Source organism: Neophocaena asiaeorientalis, unplaced genomic scaffold (genome assembly GCF_003031525.2).
Source record: "Neophocaena asiaeorientalis asiaeorientalis breed wild unplaced genomic scaffold, Neophocaena_asiaeorientalis_V1.1 scaffold242, whole genome shotgun sequence".
In the NCBI taxonomy this organism is placed as follows: domain Eukaryota; kingdom Metazoa; phylum Chordata; class Mammalia; order Artiodactyla; family Phocoenidae; genus Neophocaena; species Neophocaena asiaeorientalis.
The window spans coordinates 3,274,568-3,292,610 of record NW_020172451.1 but is presented as its reverse complement, the minus strand read 5'-3'; the positions used below and the strand labels follow the sequence as shown (position 1 = coordinate 3,292,610).

Sequence of the window (18,043 nt, the reverse complement as noted above, 5' to 3'; positions counted from 1 at the left end):
GCAGGCTGTGGGCACAGTGAACTAGGTCTGGGGTTCGGGATGGGGCCTGGTCGGCACCAGCTGGGGCCACCCTGGATGGACCACAGGCCTGAATGTGTCTGATGCGGCCCGAGGACTCAGATGGAGTCCAGGGCGTCACGCAAGAGGGACTGTCAGGCTAGGGGACAGCAACGTGACAGTCTGGCCTGCTCTGCCCAGGACCTGCTCAGTTTTAGCCCTGAAGTCCTATATGGTGAACCTCCCCGGGTCCCACAGTGACTCCAGTGTCGGCAGGGCCATGGGGGCAAAAGATCACGGCTGAGACCCAAAGCTGTGTCTCTGGCTCTCAGGGCAGAAGCTCCAGGCTCAGCCCCTGCAGACAGGCCCCCACCTACCTCCCTTCCCACCAGACGGTCAACCACCACCCGGCTAAAAGCAACCAACCCCGATCATGGGCACTGACAGGCTAGTGATTTAACAGCATCTTTTCAAACATCAATAAAGTAAACCAAAAAGTATACAAGTTGAAAATATTCCCAAGCCAGACAGGAGTGATGGCTGCACGGCACTGAGAATGTCCCAAATGCCACTGGACTGTCCACTTCGTGACGGCTAGGTTGCTGGATTTTATGTTCGGTACATTGTCCTGTGGGCACGCATACACGGTAAACAAGACCGTGCTCAGAAATCACAAGCTTGGGTTTAGCTCGTGTTATTAGCTGGCAGCACTAAAGGCTTCCTCCCGAAAAGGATCTGTTACGCCAACCCCAAGAATATTATCAGGCGGTACCCACCGACAGGGATCATGCACGTGTGACCTTGTAAAACAAAACAACGGGAAAGGACACACCGAGGAGCTCCTCTCGCCGCCGCGGTTCCTCCCGGCACTTTCCATGGCCACGTCACTCCCCGTGCTCTTCAGCTCTGTTCTCTCCACCCCTCGCCAGTTTGCACAGTGTTTAAAAACAACTCTCAGGGGCTTCCCTGGTGGCGCAGTGGTTGAGAGTCCGCCTGCCGATGCAGGGGACGCGGGTTCGTGCCCCGGTCCGGGAGGATCCCACATGCCGCGGAGCGGCTGGGCCCGTGAGCCATGGCCGCTGAGCCTGCGCGTCCGGAGCCTGTGCTCCGCAACGGGAGAGGCCACAACGGTGAGAGGCCCACGTACTGCAAAAAAAAACAACTCTCAGGACAGGGGCCACACCCCAGGGCTGCGACAGGAAGCTGTGGCCCTAGCTACACGTCACAGTGCCTCCCTACTGCCCCAAAGCACCTGCCGCCGACCCACCGAATCCTACTCAAACCCGTGTCCTGGCTGGGTGAGCCAGGAGACGCCCTTTTTGATTTTTAAGCGGGAGGTAGAAGGGAAAGACCCCAAGGCTGGGGTCATCAGCTCCAGAGAACGCAGACGCAGAGACTCACTGATTCCGGGGAAGCAGGATGGAGGGCGTCCTGACGGAGGGGTCACTACAGAGAGGGAAGAAGACCCCCCCTGCCGGGTTCCCCAGCTACAGAGAAAGGAGTTGCCACACACCAGTTTGGCCCCTGAAGGAGCTTGGTCAGCTCCCACACTGTCCCAAATTCACTTTTGGTTCAAAAAATGCCAGACTGATGAGTGACAGAAACAAAGGGAGGGAAAGCAGGGTCCTGCAGCAAACACAATGGCTTTCCCAGGCCAGACCAGGAACTTGGACAGCTGTCCCGACCCTGAAGCCCTCAGCTTCCTGCCTTCGGGGTCACCTCCGCCTGGTTTTGCCCAAAAACTGACATCATGTAGCACTTGTCATTTTCTACTTAGCAGCAAGTGGCTCTGTCTGGGTCCAGAACCGCTGCCCCCCCCCGCAATCCCGCTTCCTTGGGCATATCTGTTCCACAGTGAGATGCCCTTGCACACGCGCCGTTAACTCTCCACACCCGCCTACACACACACACACACACACACACACACACACACACACACACACACAGAGGCACGCATGCACACACCCCTGACCTCCGATGGCCACGTGCCGGATGCACAGGAAATCTCTCAGAATAAACCTTAATATTTTCCATTCTCTCTTCTTTGAAGATTCGGGGGAACTTTCAATTACACGTTAGAGAATTTTCCACGCTTAGAAGAGAGGATGAATCGAAAAGGCGACTCCTACAGTCGGGTCCCGGGGCAACAAATCACAAAAGGCAAAGCAGGGTGAGCTCTCATCTTAAAAACATGCTTACCTGCCCTCACACCGACCTTTTGTTCACTACACATCTGGAGGCATGCCCACGTCCACTAAGCCCAAAGGCCGCTACGATTTCCTGAGTAGAGAGTTAGGAGCCTGTGTGATCACAACCGACAGGAAACCTCATCTGGTGTGATATTCAGTCTAATTAGAGGAGCCTGAGGGGAAGAAGGAAAAGGGGAGGATCCTGATGGGTCAACGCAATAAGGGAGACCCTGCTGTGTTCCAGGTGTTCAGGTGGGCAAACCGTGGGTTCCACTGGGAAAGCAGAACTCCATCACTCGATTTAACAGAAAGAAATCAGTTATGTGCCCGAGCACGCAGGCAGGTGCTATAGCGGGTTGAATCGTGCCCTCCAAAAAGATACATCCAAGTCCCAAACCCCGGTACCTGTGAACGTGACCTGATTTGGAAGTAGGGTCTCTGTGGATGTGATAAAAATATAAATTAAGATGAAGTCGTAGAGGAGTGGAATGGGCCCTCAACTCAATAGGACTGGAGGGACTTCCCTGGCAGTCCAGTGGTTAGGACTCTGCGCTTCCACTATGGGGGGGGCTCGGGTTTGAGCCCTGGTCGGGGAACTAAGATCCTGCATGCCATACAGCGTGGCCAAAAAACAAAACTCAGTAAGACTGGAGTTCTTATGAGCCAGGAGGAGATGTCAAGACACACAGGGAGGGGGCCAGGTGATAACCGAGGCAAGCAGACCAGGGTGATACAGCTGCAGCCCGAGGATCCTGGCAACCCCCGGAAGAGGCAGGAAGCCCTCCAGCTTCAGAGGGAGCGCCTGCCGATACCTTGATTTCTCGGATCTGTGGCCTCCGGACCGTGAGAGAATAAATGTCCGTTGTTTGAAGGCACCAGTTACAGCAGCCCCCCGAAGCTGACGCAGCAGGTCTGTAACCTTGAAGGACTGGTCCTAACAGAATCGGCCGAGGGCTTCCCTGGTGGCGCAGTGGTTGACGGTCCGCCTGCCGATGCAGGGGACACGGGTTCGTGCCCCGGTCCGGGAGGATCCCACATACCGCAGAGTGGCTGGGCCCGTGAGCCATGGCCGCTGAGCCTGCGCTCCGCAACGGGAGAAGCCACGACAGTGAGAGGCCCACGTATGGCAAAAAAAAAAAAAAAAAAAAGAATCGGCCAACCCTCTCACTCAATCTAACATCCAGCCAATCACAAGTCCCTTGGCCTCTTAGGAGGCTTGATCTGAGCCCAGGATGCAGCCTGTAAAAGTCCGTAAGTGAAGCAGAACTTTACAGAAGGTGCAAAGAGAGAGGGCTGGGCGGGGTAAGGAACCCACAACTCAAATCCTCTGTGCGCAGCCCAGGCAAAGCTCCAGAGGCAACCAAGAGGCAGCAGAAGTGCCCAGTGGGGAATCTCACACAGAATGGCCCAAAGCAACCCCAAGACGCCGCCAGAATCTCTGCCCCGGCCCAGACCTTGGAGGGGCAAGGGCTTCGGCTGACCCTTGACCACACGACTGGGCTTCCCAGGGGCTGGGAGGGGAGGGGAGGGGGAGCGACCCTAATGGGTATGGGGTGTCCTCTGGAGGTGACAAAAACCGTTTAGAAAGAGACAGGTGGTGGCTGAACACCACTGTGAACGTACCGAATGCCACTGAATTGTCCACTTTGAAACGGCTTACGTTATGTGAATGTCACCGCAATAAAAATACAAAGGGAAGATGATACCTAATTGCTTACGTGTGTCAAAATGCCAACAAAAGTACGCCTGGACCGGCACACATGCCAAGTTGTACTGAACCCGGGACTCGGTCCTGATGGGGGGAGGTGCCAAATGACAGGGTGAGGCTGGGGACAGCAGAACCTGCCCCGCACGCGGGAGGGGCAGCAGTGTCCCCGCCCCACTGCTGGCCTCCTCCCATGCAGCCGTGGGACCAGGTGGAGGCACTGGCCTCTGGTCTGGATCCCCAACCCCGAGCCAACCTCCTTCCCCAGGATGGGCTGCAAGGCCCTGGGGACACCCGGGCACCCAGGGACCCTTCTTCTCATTCTGGGCCTTAAAGGTAAGGTACATACTCATCTTTGCGGTTTCTAACATACAGTTAAACACCAAACAGATTTTACTCACGTACCAGACCCCAAATTTATATTAACGTATCTGCCCCTTTTGCTGTGAACGATGTCAAGCCACAGGCTGAACTCAGAAACACAAAGAATGAGACACCCGGGCTCTGCAGTAGGGGCCATCACAACCCAGAACAAGACAAAAGGGATCAGGGCGCAGGTCTGGGGGTGGGGGTGGGGGGAACCACAAGGCAAAGGTACCTGCTTCCACTTATCCAGCACCTGAGTGGCCGGAACAGTTTTGCTTTGTTGGCATTTTCTTAACTGCGGTAAAATGTATGTAAAGTTTAACACTGTAGTCATTTTTAAGTGTACAGCTCAGTGGCATTAAACACGTTACCGTGCGACCAGCACCACCATCCATCTCCAGGGCTCTTTTCATCCAGCAAAACTGAAACTTTATACCCATCAAACAAACAAACACCCCCCCCCATTCCCTCTTCCCCAGCCCTGGTAACGTCCATTCTACTTTCTGTCTCCACGAATTTGACTACCCTAGCAACCTCAAATAATCCTACGATATTCGTCCTTCTGTGTCTGGCTTATTTCAATGAGCACAATGTTCTCAAGGTCCATCCACGTGGTAGCCTGTGTCAGAAATTCCTTCCTTCTTAAGGCTGAGTAATATTCCGTGGTACGTAGAGACCACTTTTGCTCATCCGTTCATCCCTCAATGGACACTTGGGTTGCTTCCACCTTTGGCTACCGTGAATCGTGCCGCTATGAACATGGGTGTGCAAATATCTGTTTAAGTCCCTGCTTTTACTTCTTTTGGCTGTATGTCCAGAAGCGGAATTCCTGGATCCTATGGCAATTCTGTGTTTAACTTTTTGAGGAACCACCACACTTTTCCACAGCAGCTGCATCATTTCACATTCCCAACAGGGCACAAGGGTTCCCATTGCTCCACACCCTTGCCAACACTTGCTACTTTCTGCTTTGCTTTGTTTTCATAATGGCCATCCTAAAGGTCTGAGGTGGTGTCCCACTGTGGCTCTGATTTGCGTTTTCCTAGTGATCAGTGGTGTTGAGCATCTTTTGCCTGTGGACCATCGGCTCTCTCCTTGGGAGAAATGTCTATCGTGTCCTTTGCCCGCTGTGTAATCTGGTTGGTTGTTTCTCTGCTGCTGAGCTGCAGGAGTTCTTTACAAGTTCTGGAATATTCCCTTATCAGATACTGGATATGAAAGGATTTCGTAACAGCTTTTAAACGCGATCATTTCTCAGCACCTGCACGGTACATGGCAAGAAAAAGGTTTCCCAACTCACAGCCCAGGCTGGACCCTTCACTTACAGAATGACACAGGGTAGGAGTCGAGAGGAGGGTCCTGGGCAATGACCCCACCCCCACCCCCATTTCAATGGAGGCACCAAGGCCCAGAGAGGGCCACCCGGACCAGTGTCAGCAATCAGCACGAGGGCATGCCACCCGGGCTTCCTCGCCAGTGGAACCTCCCTCATGCTCCCCCCAATACTGGAGATGGGTCACAACACAGAAGGACAGCTGCTGGGAGGGTGGCCGCACTTGGCCTTTTCCAACGCAGGGCTGCACAGAAGCTGAACTACTTCACGCTATGGAAACGGTCCTGCAACAATCAACTCACAGGGACCTCCCTGGTGGTCCAGCGGTTAGGACTCTGCGCTTCCACCACAAGGGGCAAGGGTCTGATACCTGGTCAGGGAACTAAGATCCTGCAAGCCACAAGGAGAGGCCAAAAAAAAAAAAACCAACTCACTGATAAAAGTATATTGCTTGGCAAAAAAGCTCTTATCTCCAAATGCTTACAGAGCATATGACTTTATTTACACTACTTGCTGTTAGTTTACCTTAATGAAGTAATAATTTAGAGTGGGTATTTAAAAAATCCTAAAAAGGGCTTCCCTGGTGGCACAGTGCTTGAGAGTCCGCCTGCCGATGCAGGGGACGCGGGTTCGTGCCCCCGGTCCGGGAAGATCCCACATGCCGCGGAGCGGCTGGGCCCGTGAGCCATGGCCGCTGAGCCTGCGCGTCCGGAGCCTGTGCTCCGCAATGGGAGAGGCCACAACAGTGAGAGGCCCGCGTACCGCAAAAAAAAAAGAGAAAAAAAAAAATCCTAAAAAGACAAGAAAGCTACAGACCCAGCAGTAAAAACCGATTATAAGAAATGAGAGAAAACTCTTGATTGACTGATGGAGGGAGAGCGGGAGGGAAAGAGGGAAGGCTGGCAGGGGGCTCCCTGGCCAGCAGAATCTATGCTCTTGGAGCCGGAAGTCGCCCCGAGGGCACATCACACAGCTGCTCTGTGTGGGCTCATCCGTGCCCACCTCCCCTGCCTGTGGCTCTGACCCCTGCACTGGCTCTGGCTCCTCCCTGCAGCTGGTGCACACCGGTCCTGCACTCCACACTTTCCTGTGACACAGCTCCACCACAGAAGACCCCATAGAGACTCCTCCCTGCAGCTGGTGCACACCGGTCCTGCACTCCACACTTTCCTGTGACACAGCTCCACCACAGAAGACCCCATAGAGACTCCTCCCTGCAGCTGGTGCACACCGGTCCTGCACTCCACACTTTCCTGTGACACAGCTCCACCACAGAAGACCCCATAGAGACTCGGGCACAGCTCCCCAGGACCCCCTGCTTCCCCACCCTGCTCATCCGAGGGAGGGGGGAAGGGCCGATTGCTCCCGTGGAATCAGGCCTGACGCACACACGGCCCTCAGCCCTCCTGTTCTGGGCAATGTGGTCACTCACACCGAGCTTCCATCCTCAGAATCCCCAAACCTAGGCTCCCCCTTCCAGGGCTCAGCCACTGGCCGAAGGTGGGGACTGAAGGGGGTGGTCACCACAGTAGTTAGAGTACTCAGACACCAGGGTCTGGGCCCGGCCCTCCCCACCACCAGCTCGCCGGCCTCAGTCTCCACTGCGAAATGAGGGTTCTCTGAGACCCCAGTGAGATGACGCAGGCAGAGCCCAAGCACACAAGCCGGAACAGCGTGGTGGCCGTGCTCTCACGTGACCAGCCCAGATGCCCCGTCCGGCTCTGAGGCCAGCCTCCTGCACCGTGGGCCGCTTGGCCCTCGAAGGCCAGGCCCTGACCCCGGACCATGAGCCACAGCAAAGACGAGGAGGGGGGCCCGGCCAGGGAGGGGAGCGGTTAGGGAGGGAGGCCATAACCCCCCAGCTCCCCAGAGCCAGCACAAGGCATTCGGGGACCCGGAAGTGTCCACCCTTTCAGGAAACGTGACGACAGGTGAGGGGCGGGGCAGCCCATCTCAGGTTCCTGCCTATAAAATGGAGGGACTGTCACCTCGCCCACAAGATTCATGGAGAAAGGACACCAGCTCACCTGCTCACCTGAAGTTCACCTGCACCGGCAGCTCCAACGGAAAAGCACGTGGAAAGGTGCCCACAAGGCCAATCCCTGCAGCCTCAGCCGCCGACCTGCCAGGCGCTGAGGATCTGACATGGCGGTGTCCGCCGGCCAAGGGCTAGCACAATGCCCCTTCCACGGGGTCCCCCATCCTCTGTGCCTTCCCAAACCCCTGCACAAGGCCCCCAGCTCCAAGGGACCCCTGTGTTGGCCCACGTGCCCTCCACCACGACGGCAAAGGTTAAAACCCTCCGCCTGCCGATGCAGGGGACGCGGGTTCGTGCCCCGGTCCGGGAGGATCCCACATGCCGCGGAGCGGCTGGGCCCGTGAGCCATGGCCGCTGAGCCTGCGCGTCCGGAGCCTGTGCTCCACAACGGGAGAGGCCACAGCAGTGAGAGGCCCACGTACCGCAAAAAAACCCAACAACAACAACAAAAACCCAGTAGTGCAGTGGGTGGAAGGAAAGGTTATTCTAACGTAGTTTGCCTTTAAAGTAGTTGTTTAAATCATGTGTGGGTCTGTTCGTGTGTAGACATGCGTACATGTGTACCTGTGTATATGTGTACATGTGCGTGTCTGTGTGTTTAAGAAAAAAACATGGCCTTTATCCAGGACATCAAGAGACACTCAACCGAGTGATGAAAATGATAAAGCCTCCTGTTGGGCTTTTCCCAGCTTCAGAATGTTCACGCCCAAAAAGGTGATTAGCCAGGTAGCCGCAAGTTCTTACCTGAAGCAAAAGCAGAATTCAGCCATTGGAGGTTTCCTGAGAACAGCCCATTCCTTCCACCCGGGGCCAAGCCCACAGCCAAGCATGGAAGGAACTGAGAGTGGCCTGTCCTCTGCACAGGCCCCCTCCCCCCCGCATCTGTCCTCTAAGTGAAGGCAGAAGAGGAGGCCCTTGGCCTTGGCACGTGGCCCCTCCCCCCGGACCCCTCTGGATCATTCCATAAATAATCCACAGATTTGCTGAGCACCTACTGTGTGCCGAGCCTCAGGCCTACAGGGCAAAGCAGAGGGGGGCCCGTCCCTCTGTCCACCACAACCTGGGTCCCTAACCCGAGTTACCCCGGTTACCCTTCCAAAACAAACATGCAGAAAGGAAGAGGGTTATTTACTATCCCTCCTCCACCCAATATCCAAGAAGGGCTTTTATAAGAACCTACGTGTTCAGGTTAGAGAAGAAGAAAAAACCGAAAACTATTTTCCCCCTAGGCTGTGAGTTGAAAAGAACCAAGCCAATCTTCAGAATATTTTCCGCACTCTCTGCCCCACTTGATAAAATCTACTTCTGTCTGCATCCAAGTGCCAGCGGCCCGGCCACACTTCTGGTTCCTTAAGGGGTTTCTGCTCTCAGGTGCGTGCAGCAGCCCACACCAAAGTGGACTTTCAACGGTGACACCAGGTTCTGGACAGACTTGTGGCATCACCAACACCAGTCACTTTTCCAGGTATGATATCAGCGCCACCCCTCCTTCCGAAGGGCTCACGTGGCTGCAACGTTTCCCGGATTTTAAGAAAACAGTCTCTCTGTCACCCTCATCGGTACGTGGGGACAGATGGAGACCTCATGTCACCAGGTAGGCAGGGCTGAGATGGGGAAAGCTGGGTCCTCGTGAGTCAGGTCACCTGTGGCCTTCAGCCCCTGCCCATCCCCCCCTGCACTCCTGTTCCCGCATCAGGGGTCCCGTGACTCAAAGAGAAGCGGACGCTGCCGTCCCCGCCCCGACTCCTGCAGCCCCATCAACACTCAGCTCGGCCACAGCAGGCCCTTGACTGCCACTGAGGCCCACCCCCCCAGTCCAGTGCCCCCCAAAGGTGCCAGCGCCTGTGACAGATGAACACCTGTGCAAGCAGCGCATTGCAGGACGGGCTAGGACGGTTCTGCACGTTAACTGGTCAACCCCTCTCGACTGTCAACTCTGCCTGCGTCCCCATGGCCATCCCACCTTCCCTCTGAGCTTCCCCCACACCCGGCCACTCAGTCCTCTGCTCCTCAAGCCCCACAACACCCCGGCTCTCATGGAGACCATCAAGGACCTCCCCTTGGCTAACCCAAGTCACACCTCTGTCCTGAGGCTCCCTGAACACCAAAAGCCATCAGCCACTGGTGACCCCCTTCAGGCCCTCACACTCCCTCAGCCTCCAGGGCCTCGGACCCTTGGTTTTGTCCTCCTGCGGGTGTTTATTCCAGCTCCAGCTCTCATGCAGGTCCAGCCTGCCTGGGCCCCCCCAGGCTGCACCTGACCCATGTCCCCATCACAGGGGTCCTCTGCCCGAGTACCCTCCGCCCCTGCGGCCACGGTGGTCCTCTCTGTCACCCCGGAGGCCACGCTCACCACCTCTGGCTATGGCCCCAGCTGGTCTCGCCTGCCCAGACCTGTACATCCAACCGTCTTCACGACAAGGTCAAAGGTGCCCAGCTGCACGGGGTCCAAAGTGGCCTCAGGGTCCTCCCCCGGGGCACGCACCTCCTCACCCCACGTTCACCTGCATGTTCCCAAAAGCACAGCCTGAGAGAACACAGCTTGGGAGCCGCCGTCCCGGGTTCAAATCCCAAAGCTGCCACCACAAGCCGGGCGCCCTGGATGCGGGGTCGAGCCTCTGGGGGCCCTGGTCTGCTCCTCGATGAGACGATACCTTCCACCGACAAAGCTGCGGCAGGAGCAGACAGGTAGCACAAGGTCGGGGTGCGGGGTAGTGGGGGAGGGTCCTAGCACGAGGAGCACGTGGGCCGATCAACCCCACCCTCACCTCCACATCTCACCATCTAACCTCCCAAATCCCCTCCATCCACCCACCCCCATCAGCAGCTCAGCTGCGGGGGAGGGGATTCAGCTGGCGGGAAGACATACCACACTCACCTCGGCACAGGGGAGTCCCCAGCCCACGCTCCCCTTGAATTCACTTCCCTGTTTATCGACTGTCCCCACCCAACCTCCCTCTCCAGGGCCTGGCACACAGTAGGCCTGGCACATAGCAGGCGCTCGATAAACAAATAAACACTCCCTTGTTTCTGAGCCAGTGTTTCTGAAAGTATATTGCCAAGTGACGACCTCCAGATACTAAAGCGCCGAGACAGTTAACTAGCTTCCCAAAGTACCTAACTCTTCCGGGGTAAGTTATGTTACTGGAGAATCCAGCTCGACGACTGACGTGGTTTAAGCTGGTCTGACCCTTTTCCACAGGGTAAGATTCAGCAAAGAAGCATAATGCTTGCCTCCAGACGCTGCCTGGTACAATGCCCACGTCCCTACTTCCTTGTTGGCCATCACGGTCACTACGATATCCTGTATTTAACTCGGCAAACACTTTTTAAAACTTTATCAAGCCTGGACGGCTTTATCCCATTGAGTCCCACCAGAGTAAACGGATAAAGGTTATTCAATCTTGTTATTTCACGACTTTCAGTATTTTCTGACGCGTCTGAGTGACTCATGGCCCAATCATTTTTACCCCGCAAAATGCTACTTTTCCCACTCCCACTGGCCCACACGCCCACAAGCACGAGGTCATTTTCCACCAAATGCATGATGTGCAGCTCACGGCTGGACACCCGCAGGGACACACATGTTCAAGTTGAATTTAAAAGGCCCGTGTTACTAAATGACCAACATCTAGAAAAACTACCTAAGGGACTCCACATGTGACAGTCCCGTTGGGTTATTAGCAACGCTGCTTTCTAAAATGCAAACACGGCTCTTATAAACATTCAGAGTACAAAAGCCCCTATCGTAGAATTTTAAATCTCATTCAAAAACTGTCACATGTAGGGACTTCCCTGGTGGTGCAGTGGTTAGGAATCCGCCCGCCGATGCAGGGGACACAGGTTCGAGCCCTAGTCCGGGAAGATCCCACATGCCCCGGAGCAACTAAACCCGTGAGCCACAACTAGTAAGCCTGCGCTCTAGAGCCCGTGAGCCACAACTACCGAGCCTACGTGCCACAGTTACTGAAGCCCGTGCACCTAGAGTCTGTGCTTGGCAACAAGAGAAGCCACCGCAAGGAGAAGCCCACACACCACAACGAAGAGTAGTCCCCGCTCGACACAACTAGAGAAAGCCCGTGCACAGCAACAAAGACCCAATACAACCAAAAATAAATTTTAAAATAAAAAAAAAAAAAAACTGTCCCATATAAAACAAACACCATGTATCACTGGATGTTATCTAAAAACGGGAGCAATTTGAATGTGACTATGCTCAGAATCCAGAAAATTTTCAGTGTTTTGTCCTTGGTGGGCTACATAAAACCATCAACACTATCTGCTCCCAGTCCAATGATTGTACTAACGCCCCCATCCAGGCAAAAGGAGCTGCCCTCATCCCAGTTCGTGTCTTTGTTGCTGAGCACGGGCTTTCTCTAGTTGCGGCGAGCGGGGGCTACTCTTCGTTGCGGCGCGTGGGCTTCTCTTGATGCAGAGCACAGGCTCTAGGCGTGCGGGCTTCAGTAGTTGTGGCACACCGGCTCAGTAGTTGTGGCTCGCGGGCTGTAGAGCGCTTTTTTTGGGCAGTACGCGGGCCTCTCACTGCTGTGGCCTCTCCCGTTGCAGAGCACAGGCTCCGGACGCGCAGGCTCAGCGGCCATGGCTCACGGGCCCAGCCGCTCCACAGCATGTGGGATCTTCACGGACCAGGGCACGAACCCGTGTCCCCTGCATCGGCAGGCGGACTCTCAACCACTGCGCCACCAGGGAAGACCCATGGGCTCTGCTTTACAGCACCTCGAGGGCGGTAATAATGCGCTAGAGGCCACAGGCATGGCTGTAAACTCGGGGAAGCCAATCACACTTCATTGAAAATAGCTTGTGAGTTCGAAACCCCAGCTTTCCCCATTGTTTCTTTTAAAAAACCTAAGAATCCAAGTCTGGTTAATTCAAAGGCTGACCTTTTTGTTTTGTTCTGTTTCTACACACAGCTTTGCTGTTGGGAATTACATATTTTATAGTTTATAATATTTTTTCCTTTGAAGCATTAAATAGTCGTCAAATGGTCAGAGGGCTGTATAGGATCCCAAGGTGCCTACTTAAACCAGGGCAAGGATTCGGCCCTGAAACAATTCAGCTTAGCAACTAATTCCTCAAAACTTTTCTCTTCTGGTGGTGCACTCGTTAAGAATCTGCCTGCCAATGCAGGGGACACGGGTTCAATCCCTGGCCCGGGAAGATCCCACATGCTGCAGAGCAACTAAGCCCGTGCACCACAACTACTGAGCCCACATGCCAGAACTAGTGAAGCCCACGCACCTAGAGCCCGCGCTCCGCAACAAGAGAAGCCACCGCTCACCACAGCTAGAGAAAGCCCGCGTGCAGTAACGAAGACCCAATGCAGCCAAAAATAAATAAATTTATATTTTAAAGAAGTAACTAAAATGAAATACAATTAAAAAAACAAAACTCTTCTCTCAGGTAAGATGGGAGTGTGAAGAGCCAGCTTGTTTTGCTTAGATCTGGGTGGATGCCTAGTGCTTCTGCTTGCCGGCTATGTGACCCTGAGGAAGTGATGTAACACCTCTGAGCCTCAGTCTCTTCATCTGTATAATGGGCAGCCACCCAATGCCACTCACTTCCCAGGTACCAGAGAAATAAGTGATGGTGCAGGTAAAAGAGTTTACAAAACTGCTTGATATCCAGGCAGAACCCAGTACAAGGTGACCATCACCATCTGGGAGGGTGGACATGAGGCCCCAGTGCCTGACTGACACGAGGGTACGTCACAACGACTGGAAGCCCAAACTGGATCACTGGGACAATTACATCACAGCATGGAGCACCCAACCCACCTTCAACTGTGGTCCTGGCTGCGGTTCCACCCAGTACGCAAGACGGCCCTCAGTAACTAACCTCTTTTGAACAAAATCCATCTTAAACCCTTTATCCAGCCATCATAGGGGAGGCCACATTCCTGATGTTTCAGACACACAAAACATCCCTGCTCCCGGCATGTACCCACTCCCACTAAAGCACCATATCCTCTGTAAATTCAAAACCCTATGATGTTGCCAAGTCTTTTTTTTTTTTGGCTGTGTTAGGTCTTCGTTGCTGCGCGCAGGCTTTCTCTAGTTGAGGCAAGCAGGGGCTTCTCTTGTTGCAAAGCATGGGCTCTAGGCGCTCGGGCTCAGTAGTTGTGGCTCACGGGCTCTAGAGCGCAGGCTCAGTAGTTGAGGTACACAGGCTTAGTTGCTCCGTGGCATGTGGGATCTTCCCGGACCAGGGATCAAACCCGTGTCCCCTGCACTGGCAGGTGGATTCTTAACCACTGCACCACCAGGGAAGTCCCCCCCAAGTCATTTTTATATAGGCTAAATTTTCCATCCACTCTGCTTTATCTAGCAGGTAAAGCAGTACAGGGGGACAAAGAAAGAGAAAATGCAAATGGAAATTTGTGAAAGAGACTTTCTTTTAAAATTGTTGCTGCTCGGAAAATCCATAACCCTGGTTGACAATTCTCCTTAAAGGCCTATTCCGCATTCTCTACACACGTTCACAACTTCACAAAAGCCACAATGTTCACCTACAGGCAGACTAGGCTGACAACATCAATGCTGCAGTATCGCATGGCCTCAAAACCGGAGCTATACGTTCCAGATTTTATAAGCAAACAACTGGAAACTGTTTGCTACCCAATCCTTAGTAAATAAAGAATTACAGCCAACTGCGGAAACAAAATAAATCAGAAAATTAACTTTTTAATTCTTCCAGGGCTCCCATGGGTATGCTGTATTGTAATAATTTATTGTTTAAACAATTCGTCTGAAACACTGACTCCACCCACAGATCCTAACCTTTCTTGGTGATAGTTTGGTCTCCTAATTAAGGTCACCTGCCTGCAGGAGTCACTGAGGGTCTCTTTACTGTTCCCCAATCCACCCCCTGGCCCGGCCAAATCCTTCTCTCTCTCTTCCGTGTCCTCCTGTTTGTCCCACTCTCTGGCCCCGCAGCTCTACCTGACACGGGGAGGTCAGCAGCATGGAGGACCCACCCCTGACTGCCTGGGTCTGGCTGGCTGAGCTGAGACATCCTCCCTCCAGCCCAGAGCGGGCAAGCAGGGTTCCCACACTGGCTCCACCACCAACCCAGGCAGGCCTCTAAGTAACAACCAAATTACAAGTCCACGTCCAGGAGCTGAAGCCAAGATCAAACGAGGCTGCTTTCAAAGAGCTCCCACACAGGCGAGCACACATAAGCCCGACTGTTATAACCTGGAGGAGACAGAAAAGAGGCACGAAAGGAACTAACTCCGGCTGTCTTGCAGGGTGACTCAAGGACCCATCCGGCAATTTCCAACAGTCCCACCCAAGAACTAATTGGCACACGGGCGCACAGTGACCTTTGACCTCCCCAGACAGGCACGAGGCTGACTACAAAGCATCACCAAGCCAACCGGACACTCAGATAACCCGAGACCAGGTTTTTACAGCACAACTCGGGAGCCAGACACTCTGAGAAAAGCCCAGGAAGCCCTGGTCTTGAACTTGAAGAAGCCCAGGACTGCTCCCAGCAAAAACGCTGAGGGCAGCAGTGCGGTGCCCCTCTCACTCTCTTGGCCTGGTTGAGGAGCGCGTCCCGGGCTAGCGTTATCCAACCATCCAACCGGAGGCCACAAATCCCCAGAGCTACCCGGGCCCTGCCTGATTGCGCCCCGGCAAGCCGGGCGGGCTCGGGGCAGGTCCCCGCAGCTCTCCAGGTGGCCCCGCGGAGCCCCCAGGGCCACTCACCGGAAACAGACACCTCCATGAGCGCCTCCAGAGGCCGGTTGTTGTTCAGGTCGGGGCTGAGCTGCAGCTCGCCCGAGGCGGGGTCCAGCAACAGCAGCTGGAGCTCGTTGCCATGCAGGAAGGTGTAGTTGAGGCTGTCCAAGAGGTCAGGGTCATGGGCCGGGATGCGGCCAATCACACCAGTGGGGAAGCTATTGGACTTATTGGTGACATAGTTGTTGAAGAGGATCTGGAAGTCCGGCAGGACCGGGGGGTTGTCGTTCTGGTCCACGAGACGGATGCGCACCGTGGCCCGGCTCACCAGGGGGGCCGACGTAGCCTGCACCACGAGCACATACTCCCGCCGGGCCTCAAAGTCCAGCTCGACCAGGGCACGTAGGTCCCCACTCAGCAGGTCAAGCTGGAAGACCTCAGGCACGTTGCCTTCCACGATCTGGTACATGATCTGGGCGTTGGGGCCTTCGTCGGGGTCACCAGCTCGAATCCTCGCCACCACGGACCCCACCGGGCTGTTCTCCTCCACAAACAGCTCCAGCTCGTCCCTCTCAAACACCGGAGGGTTGTCATTAATGTCCAAGACGGTCACCTGGATTTCCACGGAGGCGCTAAGGGGCACCGGGTTACCCCGGTCCACGGCCAGGGCACGAAGATTATACACGGCCACGTTCTCCCGGTCCAGCCGGCGCTGGGTGCGGATCACGCCAGATGTGGGCTCAATGTAGAAGTCCCCATCGCCATCGTCGCCGCCCTGGAAGGTGTACAGCAGGCGGCCATTGGGGCCTGAGTCCCGATCCGTGGCCGAGACCTGGAGGACGCTGGTTGATGGGGGAGCATCCTCGAAGACGGAGCCCTGGTAAAAATCCCGCAGGAACCGCGGTGCATTGTCATTGGCGTCCAGGACGAGGATCTCCAGGGAGGTGGTGTCGGACTTCTGAGGGACACCGTTGTCCCGCGCTGTGATGCCCAGCGTGTAGGCGGCCTGGCTCTCGTAGTCCAGCTCCGTCTCGGTGTAGATGGTGCCGGTGTTGGGGTCGATTCGGAACTGCGGCACGGGATCCTCCAGCACGTAGGTGATGCGGGCGTTCTCGCCGGTGTCCTCGTCAGTGGCGCTGATGGTGGCGATGGAGGTGCCCACGGGCCGGTCCTCGCTGACGCTCACGGTGTAGTGCGAGCTCTGGAAGACCGGCCGGTGGGTGTTGGCGTCGGTGACATTGATGAAGACCTGTGCAGTGTGAGCGCGCATGCCGTCTGATGCGGTTACCGCCAGCACGTACTGCCGTTCCTGCTTGTAGTCCAGTGGCAGCGCCAGCGTGATGAGGCCACCGCCACTCTGGCTGCTGAGCGCGAAGCGGTTCCGCGTGTTGCCACCAGTGAGCTGGTAGGTGATCACACTGTTAGCATCCCGGTCGAGGGCCCGCAGGGTCAGCACGCTGCTCCCCACGGCTGCGTCCTCGTTCAAGCGCAGCTCGTACACGGGCTGCGTGAACATGGGGTCGTTGTCATTTACGTCTAGCACCGTGATGGCCACGCTGGCGGAGGAGCTCATGGGCGGCGAGCCGTGGTCCACCGCCTCCACCGCGAAGCTGTAATGCTCCAATTCCTCACGGTCCAGCTCCGCACACACGGTGATCCAGCCCGAGCTGTTGTGGATGTGGAAAGGGAAGTCCGCGGCCGAAGCGGGGTCTTGGGGCCCAGCACCGCCACTGCCCACGGAGGCCGAGGCGGTGTCCACCAGGCGGTAGCGCAAACGCGCGTTCTCACCCGCGTCTGCGTCCACCGCCTGAATGTGCAGAACCGAGTGGCCCAGAGGCACGTTCTCCAGCACGGCTGCCTGAAAGGGGCTGCTCACAAATATGGGGGCGTTGTCGTTCACGTCCAGCACCTGCACCGAGACCAGCCCCGAGGAGTTGATGAGTGGAGGCCGGCCCCCGTCCTGGGCCTTGATGCGCAGCGTGTACTCCCGGATGGCCTCGAAGTCCAGGGGGTTGATCACATCCAGGCTGCCGCTCAGCGAATGCAGGTAGAACTGCCCCTTCAGGTTCCCGCTGATGATGCTGTAGTGTATGGCCGCGTTCTGGCCCTGGTCCCGATCTGTGGCCTGCACTCGCAGCACGGGCGTGTTGACCGCCACGTCCTCGGGCACCTGGACCACGTAGCGCTTCTCGCTGAACTGGGGGTAGTTGTCGTTCTCGTCCTCCACCACGATGTGCACGGTGGCAGTGGCACTGAGCGAGCCCGGGTTGCGGCCCTGGTCGTTGGCCTCCACCAGCAGCTGGTAGGAGGCCTCTTCCTCCCGGTCCACCACCGCCCGGGTGCGCACTACGCCCGAGCGCTCGTCGATCTCGAAGACACCACCCGCGCCCTCCAGCAGCCGGTAGCGCATATTGGCGTTGGAGGGCGCGTCGCCGTCGGTAGCGCGGATGGTCAGAACCTCGTAGCCCACCTCCAGGTTCTCGCGCACTCGCTCGCGGTACTCAGACTGCTCGAAAACCGGACTGTGGTCGTTGGTGTCGCTGACTGTGACGGTGAGGTAGGTGGCGGCCGAGCGCCGAGGCGAGCCGTGGTCCACAGCGCTCACTTTGAGTACATGCGTGTCCTTGGTCTCGCGGTCCAGCGCGCGGGCGGTGCTCACCAAGCCCGTGTCGGAGTCGATGAGGAAGTAGCCATTGGAGCGCTCATCGAACA

The 18,043-nt window shown here is 56.0% G+C and overlaps 1 protein-coding gene across 1 annotated transcript in view; it reads right to left on the bottom strand.

Annotated features, from left to right (window-relative positions):
- The window catches only part of CELSR1 (cadherin EGF LAG seven-pass G-type receptor 1), a 138,211-nt gene extending 120,388 nt beyond the window's left edge, over positions 1–17,823 (bottom strand). The window contains exon 1 of the mRNA XM_024737368.1: positions 15,359–17,823. Within this exon, the coding sequence (XP_024593136.1) occupies positions 15,359–17,741 (2,383 nt within the window). The 5' untranslated portion in view covers positions 17,742–17,823. The remainder of the gene's footprint in view (positions 1–15,358) is intronic.
- Positions 17,824–18,043: the final 220 nt, after the last annotated feature.